Source organism: Aspergillus lucknowensis, assembly GCF_044049455.1.
Source record: "Aspergillus lucknowensis strain CBS 449.75 chromosome Unknown BJX67scaffold_53, whole genome shotgun sequence".
Lineage (NCBI taxonomy): Eukaryota > Fungi > Ascomycota > Eurotiomycetes > Eurotiales > Aspergillaceae > Aspergillus > Aspergillus lucknowensis.
Window position 1 is genome coordinate 73685 of NW_027263597.1, and position 11192 is coordinate 84876.

Here is an 11192-nt window from a genome sequence, read left to right on the forward strand (position 1 = left end):
GAGCCCCTAACCAAACGGGCACCCTTGCCTATCCTCGCAGCCCAAATATAATGCCGATATGCAATCCGAAGCACGGCCCTAGAACAGAAGGTATGATACAATGTCCAAGTCGCTCAAAGATTCGCATACACCGTCCCATCCCGAAGTTCGTGGATACTACCCTCGCCAGGAGACGACCCAACCTCCGTATATCTCCTCCCATCTCGCAGTTCATGTATCGTAATTCTCCGGTGTGACTTTCTCCTTTTAGAACCCCGACTGGAAGACGTATCCCGACGGTCTTCGCGTAAGGCCAAATCAATACTTCCAGCGTCACTCGGTGCGCTGCTGCTAGTCGGCGTTACGTCTCTGCTTTCCCTGCCCACGGATGCCTGAAGCTGGTTATCTGCCACCATAGCCATCCCCCCTTCTACGTACCATTGTCGTAAATCGGTTGCGAAGGTCTTTTCTTCACTTCCGTACTCAATGGGCGGGCCGGCGACCTCGGGTTCTTCGGTGGAGGTGGAGAATACCGCCCATGCGCTGGTGCAGTCACTCACTAGGATGATAGAATGGTCGAAGCTTTTGACCCGGAAGTTTCGGAGTAGGACGGCGTCGCCTTCTTGGAGTGTGGGCAAGGCCGACTTGTATGGACGCAAGATCTGGGCGTAAACGGTTGTACCGGCCATGGATGGATCAGTGACCTGTAGCGTCAAGATGAAATCTTTCTTCCCGGCAGTGGCCTTGGTTGGGGGACGGACTTCGCAAGCAATGGAGATGGTGTCTACTAGTGCGTTATAGTGATCGATCAGAGTTGCAAGCGGCGCAAAGTAGGAAAGTTTGCTTCGCCAGCCGGGGTAATGACGGTCTATGGGAGAAAGGGAGGTCGTGTGGATAGCCGCTTTAGACTCGTTATCGACCTCAATGCTGGCCTGCACCTTTTGATCCCCCTCAGACGGCGGAGGCTCTGCGGCGTCCGCGGCCACCACAAGAGGCTCATGTTCACTTCCTTCTTCGTGTTCCTGTTTGTCTATGATGACTTCAGATTTGACCATTGTGGTCAGGGAAGGGCCTTCCTCATCTAAAACGTCGATTATTTGAGCTCCTGGAGGAGTCGATGGCGGCGGCTTCTTCGCAACTTTCAACGCTGTGGCTTCTTGGGTTAAGTCTGGTGTCGGTAATACTTGGTCGGAAATCTCAATGAAAGTAGGTCTCTCATTGGCCGCGACTTGTTGAGATGGCCCAGGAGTCACCAGGTGCTCGGCGGCATGACGAATCGACAAATCCATTAATTCAGTAGTAGACTCAGCGGCAATTGCGGGTGGCGAGGCGCCATCCAGTTGTAGTGCTAATTCTCCGGCACGTTTGCTTTCTGGTGATTTCGCAACAGGTCCTTTACTGGTGTCAGCGGAGCCCTTTGGTGGATAGTCCTCGGCGCTGACCCCCGGAGAGACATGATCTTGTTGTGCCCCAAACTCATAAAGACTAGGGTCAATCGCCATACCATAAATTCCATGCAGGGACTCGGAGACGTCCTCTATCCGTTCGGCAGATCCCGAAACTGTCGCGAGATAGCGGAGAGAGCCGTGCGGCCGATCACTTATGGTCTGGATTTCTTCAAAATGTTCGTGTGAAGCAGGCAATTCATCGAGTTTTGGAGCCTGACCAGGGATCTCTGGCGGCTCCGCAGGAACTGCTTCTAATCCAACGTCGGGTCGAGCCTGAGCGTTCTCAGAATGGTAATGGTCCTCCGCGAAGCCCTCGTCAAGCGTCTCTCCGACCATTCGTTCAGATCCGGAGCTCAACTCCTCTTCAGGATATTCATTCATTGGGCCTCGATCACCCTCCTTCTGCTCATCCTCAAGCTCTTCCTCCATTTCATACTCCCGCCCTTCGTCGCTTTCATATCCTTCTTCTTCTTCAAGTTCTTCGTCTTCGTACCTCACTTCATCATAAAATTCCTCCTCGACATCATCCCGGTCCACCGAGTCGTAGGAACCCTCTGACGGTTCTCCCATTTCCCGGCTAGCCATATCATTCGGACGCTGCGTAGATATTTCATCCTCACTATCACTGTCAAGAACAATTATTTCTGGCTCCGCCTTCTTGGGCGCAATCGAGGCCTGGGGCTCTTCTTCGTAATCCGACTCTATCTCGGATCCCGAGCCATCATACCCATCCTGGGGCAAATGTTCGACTTCTTCCTCCTCATAGTCTTCTTCATACCCCCCATCATAATATCCTTCGTATTCCTCTTCGTGGTCTTCCTCGTAATCACCCGGATAGCTCGTGCCTTTATCACTTCTGCTCACGTCATCCTCTTCCTCGTCTTCATAAGCACGGTCTGGCTCCTCGGACACCTCTCGGCTCTCCTCTGGTGAGTTTGATTCATTTCGGGCAAACCTCACTCTATCACCCTCTGCAGAAGCTGTCTCAGCACCATGTCCTTCCAGCTCGCTCCTCGTAGCGGACATCCTTTCGCTCTGCTCCTCTGCCTCTTCACTCGATCTTTCAGATATTTGCTCATCGCGCTCTGATTTTTCTCCCCCATCTGGGCTCGGAAGCTTAACGTTTGCATCCTCTTCCCTGCCTTCGAACCCTGGCTCTGACTCCTCGTTTGGTTGCTTGACACTCACAACTGGCGTGACAGCCTCCATAATATCCGCTTCGGCCTGCTGCAATGTATGCCCCACTGCGCCGTCAGGTTGGCCTTCCACTGCAGGCGTGGTCGTAGCCTCTTTATTATCCTGAGGGCTGAAGGATGCCACGTCTGAACTTGGAACAGACTCAGGCAAAACTTGCACGTCGTCAGTGTATACTGTCACAGCGTCATCCTCATCGATTTGGACAGCTTCGCCATCGGATAGGACTTGCGATGTATCAGATCCACGGGGTTCCGATATGACTTCAGATCTCAATACGCTAGGAGGTATCGATTGAGCGGTAGCAGTATCGACGCCTGATATGAGACAGCCACTAGGGCTGCTCGGCGTTGCGATCGGAGAAGGGTCGGGAAGTCCAGGCGAAGGAACGGGTTGCAGGCGGGGCGTGTCAGTTGGTGGGTGGGAGACATCGTCAGAGACCCGCCCTTTGGCGAGCTCAGGCACGCTTCTTGGAGCAATGTCCGGGTGAAGAAACGCGGTTCCGTCAACGGTGCGATCAGCTGGTTGCTCGGCGGTTGAATCGGAGACATCGGGCTGAAAGACTATCGTAGCAACACCGGCATATGTAGATGGTGCAGCACTCGTCACTACCTGTGGCGGGGATGATATAGGGACATCATCAGCTTCCTGAGTTGTGGTCTCCTCGCCCCCATCCGACCCACTCGCCAGCTCTTCGTCAAATATAGCCATCCAATCCCCCGGCAAATCCTTCTCTCCGGGACTTTCGGGTTCATCGAGTACGCGCCACTCATTACTACGCATGCTAAACCTCGGCCGTTTCCTCCCCTTACCGGGCACATAGCCATCTTCTTCTGCAAACGGGTCATATGTGGTATCGGTGAGACCGAAGGAAATGCGAGACCTCTCTAGGAAGGCCGGCGATTGCCAAGATTTCGTTGAATCGAGCGGCCCGGAGGCGTACGCAAGTGTGTTACCATTAGGACCTGGTGTACTTGGGATTGTCGTTACGTTATCCAGCGCCGGTGGTGATGAGGAGCGGTTGACTTTGACAACTGAGAGGAGGTTAGAATCGCGCCAGACCTATATCACGTCAGAACGGCGCCCATCCCCTATAAATAATTTCGAAAAATTCACCTCGAAAAATGCCGACCCGTCAAAGTGCAAATCCCACGAGACGCTTTTGCCAGGTGTCTGGGCAACCGCATCGTTCTTCACCAGCCTCGACCCAGCTAGACTTAGGTAGACCTTGTCGCCAATCCCAACATGTGATTTAGCCACTTCTGCCGCAACATGGCCGTGAAATAGCACTTTCACCTGTCCGTTCGAACGGCGAAGACGGAAATCGGGCTCCGCTAGGAGAAAGCTAAGGGACTTGGTGGACGACGAGTACGGCCATAATAGCGTGACGACGGAATAGATAGACCTTTCTTCGAGACGATCAACGTCCGGGGAGAGCTGTGCGATTGGGATGGCCGTCGAACGTAAGGCTCCAGCTCCTGGAGGCTGGTCGTCGGTGTCCATCGTCGCGGCCGGGAATTAGGTTGTGCCTGTCATGCTTCTCGATTCTGCGGATCGAAAACGCTGTGTGATACTAAGGCAATAAATGTAGCCAACTATTAGAGGTTATAAAAAAGGTAATAACAATAGAGGACCTTCGTAGAATGTAATCGTAAGAGGCGCGCGTTTGAGGATTTTCGTGATGGCACTCCGCGAAGCTTGTGCTCGCGGGCGATGTTGTATCGTATCGCAGTCGTAAAATTACCGATAACAGTTGCTCTCAGGAAAGTACATTGGTAGTAATATTCGTACTATAGTGTTCCCCAAAGCTTGTTCTCTATATGGGAGACTTGAAGCTTAAAATTTCCTAACAGTATATCCAATCAGGATTTTGCCAAAGCTCCCTGCAGACTGAGTGCTAGAACCCAGCTGTACCAGCAAGGCAGCTTGATCAGTTCAGGCACCTCCACGGGATAGGCCCGACGAGGGTTAAGGGTGAGGACTGACCGCAGGTTATGTCCTTACCTGACCCCCTTAAGAGTTCCAAAGCATGATGATTTATGGAAAGTCAAGCAAGAAATCGCTCTCCCCTCAGATCCTCAATGGTCCTGACCTGTATACTTCATTTGGCTGGCAACCTCGGCAGACATTTTTTACCCAACCTGGAATAGTGCCTTGGTCGGATTTCCACCCGACATCGGCAATCAGACGCCAAGGGGACCCATGCTCAGCATAAGGACGGCATATTCCTCATGGTGCTTCTGCCTCCAACTCATCAACATTTTCAGGCGGTAGCTGGGGCAAGATTATGGCTCCGTCAAAGCAAATCCGGCGGATAGCAGTCATTGGGGCTGGGCCGTCAGGTCTTGCTGCGGTAAAGTAAGCGACCCCGTTTGTTCAATGGGGCTGCAGACAATTACTTATTCGCATGGAAGATATTTACTAGCCGAAAAGTGCTTCGAAACTATAGACGTCTTTGAGAAAAGAAGCTATATAGGAGGTGTCTGGAATCATTGTCCAGGGGCACTGAAGGAGTCCGCTTCAACCCCGGTGCCGCAACTCAGTCCCAACGGATTATCAGAAGAGCCAACCTGGCTTCCGAAGGCGGGCTCCCAGGAGATTCTGGAGCCGACATTTATCTCTCCAGTATATGATACCCTGGATACAAACCTACCTAAAGAGTTGATGGCGTATGGAGAGAAGCAATTTCCACTTGATGCGCAAGATTTTCCTACGCATATCACAGTCAAAAAGTATGTCAGCGAGTATGGGGAAGGCATCAAAGAACTCATCCAATTTGGAACCCAGGTGACGGACGTTCGAAGGGACAACGAGGGCACGACAGGCTGGCTAGTCACAACGCGAAACCTACTCTCCGGCACCAGGACAACGAAGTCTTACGATGCGGTGGTTGCCGCGAATGGGCACTTTGATGTTCCATATCTACCAGATATTCCAGGCGTCGAGGCTTGGAATGCGGCCTATCCAGGGGCAATCACTCACTCTAGATCGTATGATTCCCCCGCCCCGTTCACCGACAAAAAGGTCATTGTTATCGGAAGCTCTGCATCTGGACTCGATATTGGCAATCAAATAAACCAAGTGTGTAAGGGGAAAGTCTTAGCATCGCAGCGAACAGACCTTTATCTATCCCCCTCGACTGCGACGGATAAGGCCTATTATCCCGAAATACTAGAGTTTCTTCCTGCCGCAACTCACGAGAGAGCTGTCCGATTCGCCGACGGTAGAATCGAAAATGACATCGACTCGATTGTTTTCTGCACCGGGTTCCTCTATTCCTTCCCTTTCCTTTCGTCCCTCAACCCTCCCATCATCACCCACGGCCGCAGGGTGCAGAACACTTACCAGCATCTGTTCTACATCTATAATCCTACGCTCGTTTTCCCCGTCTTGGCTCAGCGGGTGGTCCCGTTTCCATTGTCCGAGAACCAGGCTGCAGTATTCTCACGTGTATGGTCCGGACGTCTCAGTCTACCAACTGCAGCCGAGATGGAGGCATGGGAAGCCTCTACAGTTGCCGAGAAGGGCGACGGCCCAGCGTTTCATCTTTTGCCATTCCCGCTTGACGCCAATTATATGAATATGCTCCATGAATGGGCGACCACAGCTAAGCCGCACCCCGATCTCAACAATAACGGCAACGGGAAGGGGTGTAATCACTGGGGTGAGAAGGAAAAGTGGATGCGAGGGAAGATTCATGAGATGCGGGAGGCGTTCTTCTCAAAGGGCGAAGAGCGACGCTCGATTAAATCCCTTGAACAGCTTGGATACGATTTCGAAAGGTGGCAGAACGAGTAGTAATACTAACTATGATAACCATAGAGCTCCTTCGAGCGTCATAGACTCTCTGGACTTCCGCGTGAATTTAAACTATATATGTACTCGAGCCGTGAGGAAGTCGAGGGCTTCTGGTGCCATCCAATTAGCAAGGCCTGCAATCTCGCCTTCGTGCATCCGGAAACCACTTTCTTCTCCCATCGTGTGCTTTTTAAAAGAGTCCCAATACTTCGCGAGCTGGTGGAGTAAGGTTGGGCGCCGATAGGACGTCACGTGTGGGCGATCACCCGTGAAGCTCTCCGTCAACCAAAGTTCATAGTCTCTCCTCATTCACCTTTGTCCCCCTCTTGCTCTGCTGCGCTGTTCCGCCTCTGTGGGCTCTCGGGGGCTATATATTGGCTTTAGTCCTAACTTACCGCCATTCTGAACCCCTGCTATTTTCTTGGATTCTTCATCATGGGCCAACAGACTGCCGTCCCTTCTCCACACGCATGATGCGGAACGCCTCTCGAGTGTTTACTCACGACACAACGGATTCAAGCGACGAAGAAGACGCCAGCGCAGAAGATATTGATGAAGACGAGTGGTACATCAACGGAATTCTTGAGGAATCGGAATCCCAGTACTTGATAGACTGGTTCGGGAATTGGTCGCCAACTTGGGTGGGTTCCGCCGCTAATGCATATCTCTGCGCAGTGTTGTAACACCGTCTAAACCCTCTATTCGTACTAGGAACCGAAAGAAAACGCCAGCGAGCTTGCAGTGCAGGTCTGGGAAGAAAAGAAAAAGAAAAAGGGACAATTTGCTTTGGAGAGAAGCGAGCTCTCGACCGAACCACTTTCAACTCAGTCGCATATCGCATCCTCAGGCGGGCGACGTGCTGAGACGCCTGATCAAGCGAGCGCACTGCAAGCCTTACCGGACTCTCCGTTATTCGTTCCAATCTACACAGAATCGGAGCCACAAACTCAGAGTACCAACAAGTCATCACAGCTAAGTTTAGGTGGACAGGGTTCTGTTCGACCCTGTAGCGATACCAAGCCCTCGTTTAGGAATATCAACCGAAACGTGTTCGAGTTTTGTCCGAGATCTCCGATCCCACTTGAATATCTCCTGCCCGGCGAGCCCCCGGAACCTCTCGACTCGGCTTTGCACCCCGCAAATTCTACAAGCGCGCCCTCTATACAGGCGAACAGTAACGTTGATTCGGTTGCGGTGTTATCCGAAAATATTGTGGTGCCTGCACCAAGGGTGACCGCTATCTCACAGCCGAGTGCTCAATCAGAAATCCCGGAAACCCCAACTGTCCCACTGAATCATTCGCAGAGCCAAGTATTACGTGTACATACTTTGGGAGCGTCTGATCCTCAACAAATAGCCAGCTCAGCCGCATTTCCTTCAAGCTCTCTCCCTCCTCGGACATTGCTACCGGAAAGGCCTCCATTAACAGGTTCATTAAGCCCTGCTTCGAACAATACTAGCCTCGTGTATCCCGTCGTAGGCAACACGGCCTCTGTGCCGGGATTGGCTTCTGGAGACAACGCGCAACTTCTAACGGGTCGGTCCGCCCCTACGCCAACTGCACAAACACCTCCGGATTCCATCAGCTTTCCGTCGAGCACTCTCCCTTCAAGGATTTCTCGCCTGAACAGGACGGCTGACCCGGGTAATCCTACCGGTTTTCAACTCACAGCCGAGCATTCAAGTTTTGTGCCAGAGTCCAGCGCTGTGAACATTTCGCAGCTCCTGGTCTCTCAAGTCCCAGCAGCTACGGCCGCCATGGACGACCAAACCCAGAAAAAGGAGGGACTTTCTTTGGGCGAGGCACTCGAGAAGTATAGCCACCTCGAAGGCTCGACGCCACGGGAGAAGATCATGAACGCGTACGCCAGGTTGCGCGACAAGAGCACAACAGTCGAGCCTTTGCAGAATGAACCGAGCGCGACCCCATCCTCAGTTGGAGACATAGAGCCCTCCGCACCACTCTCTATACCCGAGACTGTTGCACCCCTAAGCGTAAGAGTGGATGGGGATGCATCCCATCAGACAGAGCCTCCCAAAGAACCAGCACCAGAGACCCCGTCGGAGGAGCCAGAACCTGAGACGTCTGAGGTACAGACAATCCAGCCAAGCGCCTTAACAATAGGCCATGATGAACATGTATCTCCCGGCTCTCTCCGTCTTGGACCCTCCGAGTTTGCTGTTCCGCTTCCAATGGACTCGCGCGTGAAAGACGACTACGAACGGATTTTGTTGGATGAGTCCCAAGCTGTATATGCGCTTATTAGTGATAAAAGGTTTCAAGAAGCCTCGGACGTTGAGGTAAGACCACGTGGCTCATGGCATAATGTTATTAGTCTAACAGCCAAAGCAGCAGAAAACCACCCTGTCTTCGGCAGAACATGTGCTGGAACGTTTGAGCAATGCAGCAACCCACCCGGATATAAACGTCGCTGAGCACATGAAAAACACCGACGCAAATTTACAACACCAAGCGAAGTGGGCAGAGTACTCGAGTGCGAAGTTTCTTCTATTGAGCTACCTCATCAAAGCCTCCGGTGACCATGACATGCATCTAGTGATAATGGTACGGGGAGAGAAGACTCAGGAAGTTGTTGAACGTTATTTTGAAGGCAAAGGATTTGAATATTCCCGCCCGCGAGCGGATATGGGGTCGGGAACGAATGTGGAGGTCTCCATGGTGAGGGGATCTTTGAGTTTTGGTATACAAGCCGCACAAGGCGATGGTATCATGGGAACATACAAGCCGCCGGCAGCGGTAATTGCCCTCGATTCCTCGCTAGATATAAAGAGGCCTTCTGTAGAACATATGCGGACGACCTTTGCTCGTAACGGTCATTTGCTGCCTGTTGTCCGTCCCGTTATCGCTAACTCAAGTGAGCACGTGGAGCTGTGTTTTCCAGGATCCTCAACGCCTGAGCGTCTTGCTCTAATTCTCCGATACTCTGATGGGCTACGTGATATAGTCGGGGACCTTCAAGATGATGCCCTGGGGGTGCAGGAAGATGCAAACGAAATCATGACCTGTCTCCTCTCGGACAATTTCGGTGCACATTGGACCCTGCCACCAGTGGAGCCCCTGCGTGAAGTGGATTTGAGCGAACCCTATCACTTCGGAGGTTTCGTCAAGCTCAGCCTAGAAGCTGATAAGACTGCGACTCCTGGGGCTCAGAAGCGAGTCTTCGTGAGTTAACTGTGCTTGATATCTTGTGAGACTTTGTTAACAAACTAGCAGGCGCCAGATACTTGCGAAGCGGCTTCAAAGAGACCAAGGATGGAAGAGTCTCAAGACATCAGCCAGCTTACGGAGAGTTCGAAAGCTGCAACCCAGACGCTGGAGAGCGATGTACTTGCGCTCGAGAAGCACCTCCTAGAAATGACGAGCGCACACGCAGCAGAGCTTCAGAAGCTTCGAAGTGAATTAGCTGATACCCAATCTAGATTCCAGGAAAGAGAGAAAATCCTCGAATCGCTACAACATCGCTACGAAACCCGTACTGGAGATCTCCATAAAGTCCGACAAGAGCGTGACCACTTACTTGAAACCAAAACCACATCTGAACAGAGAATTGAGAAACAAAAAGATGATATCGCCAAACTCAAGGACGAGCGCACACAACTTCGACATGAACTAGAACAAGCTCGGGAAGCCCTCAAAACTGGTGGAGGTGACTTAGCCGAACTTGAGAAAGCAAGAGAGGACATCCGCCGCCTCACGAAGGAAAACGCAAGCCTAGAACGAAAAGCCGAATACGAACATAAGCAGGCTGAGTACACCCGAGAGCAATATCAAAACGCCTCCAACGCCGCCGCGCAATCCGCAACTGAACTCCGCCAGCTCCAGGAAGAAAACGAAGAACTAAAGCGCAAGGTCGCCGGCGAGGCATCCCGTTTACGCGAACTGAACATAAAGAGCGACGAAAACCGCCATCTCGCGCGGATTTCAGAGCTCGAATCACTCCTGTCATCGAGGGAAGACCTCCTCCACAAGAAGGAGGACGAACTGCGTGAAATTCGTCGAAATCGACCATCGACGCGCTCAACAAGTACAGCGCCCCGAAGCCCGAAGCTTACAGCCGGCAACAGCCGCCCAACAAGCCCCGGCATCAACAACGGGTCCAGTTTTCCCGGCCGGGGGAGCGCACTGAGGTTTTCCTCGGAGATGTCTTTCTAACTCTACCTACACATATCATCTTACACCGTCCGGCTCGTACCCTCAGGTGATCCCGATACCCAACCCCAACGAACAGTCAGAGTCCAGACCTCGAAATGAGGTGAATTTACCCCATTTCTAGGAGGTCATTTAGTTTTCCGAGGTCATCCTCTTTCCTCCTGTTATTTTTCTTAAACACTCATGTGTCTAGCTTGTTGCTCTTGTCTTGGCGTTGCGTTTCGTCTGACCACCCCGTCCCTACTACAGTGGACTCTATGACGCTTACTTCGAGGAATGAATGCTACCGTACCGATCTACCTACAGATAGATTTCAATTTATTGAATGCCACTGTGACATTCATCTCCATGTGATTTTGTCTTCGCCACCGTCGTCAATCAATGCTACCTCCTCTTGCGCCTGGTGTGGCGAAGGAGGGTTTGTGATATCTGTGACGTCCTTCCGACGCTCACATCGACACCTCACCCCCCTGTTGCCCGATGTATACGACTTATAGGATGATTACTCAGTCATAGGATATCGAATAAACGAGGTATTGGCTTTGTAATTGGTTTCTAGCATACTTTTTGGAATTATATAGGCTTTTCTACAGTACGGTATG

The 11192-nt window shown here is 51.9% G+C and overlaps 3 protein-coding genes across 3 annotated transcripts; 2 read left to right on the forward strand and 1 right to left on the reverse strand.

The window, feature by feature from the left end:
* Positions 1–113: 113 nt before the first annotated feature.
* BJX67DRAFT_384792 (uncharacterized protein) lies at positions 114–4124 on the reverse strand (the record flags this gene model as incomplete). The annotated part of the gene is made up of 2 exons (XM_071033726.1): positions 114–3683; positions 3738–4124. 2 exons carry the CDS (start codon positions 4122–4124, stop codon positions 114–116), a joined length of 3957 nt encoding a protein of 1318 aa, XP_070882301.1.
* Positions 4125–4641: 517 nt separating this feature from the next.
* On the forward strand, positions 4642–6724 carry BJX67DRAFT_364077 (putative flavin dependent monooxygenase). Its single transcript, XM_071030146.1, has 2 exons — positions 4642–4979; positions 5036–6724. The coding sequence occupies exons 1-2, from the start codon at positions 4909–4911 to the stop codon at positions 6417–6419; spliced, it is 1455 nt and encodes a 484-aa protein (XP_070882302.1). The 5' UTR covers positions 4642–4908; the 3' UTR covers positions 6420–6724.
* Positions 6725–6737: 13 nt separating this feature from the next.
* On the forward strand, positions 6738–11138 carry BJX67DRAFT_364079 (uncharacterized protein). The gene is made up of 4 exons (XM_071030147.1): positions 6738–7060; positions 7131–8720; positions 8773–9603; positions 9655–11138. Exons 1-4 carry the CDS (start codon positions 6890–6892, stop codon positions 10591–10593), a joined length of 3531 nt encoding a protein of 1176 aa, XP_070882303.1. The 5' UTR covers positions 6738–6889; the 3' UTR covers positions 10594–11138.
* The last annotated feature ends 54 nt before the right edge of the window (positions 11139–11192 follow it).

Coding starts and splice junctions, on each gene's coding strand:
- BJX67DRAFT_364077 (XM_071030146.1), top strand. CDS start 4,909: ATGGCTCCGTCAAAGCAAATCCGGCGGATAGCAGTCATTGGGGCTGGG. Junction 4,980..5,035: donor TCAGGTCTTGCTGCGGTAAA/GTAAGCGACCCC, acceptor TTCGCATGGAAG/ATATTTACTAGCCGAAAAGT.
- BJX67DRAFT_364079 (XM_071030147.1), top strand. CDS start 6,890: ATGATGCGGAACGCCTCTCGAGTGTTTACTCACGACACAACGGATTCA. Junction 7,061..7,130: donor GGAATTGGTCGCCAACTTGG/GTGGGTTCCGCC, acceptor TATTCGTACTAG/GAACCGAAAGAAAACGCCAG. Junction 8,721..8,772: donor AAGAAGCCTCGGACGTTGAG/GTAAGACCACGT, acceptor CAGCCAAAGCAG/CAGAAAACCACCCTGTCTTC.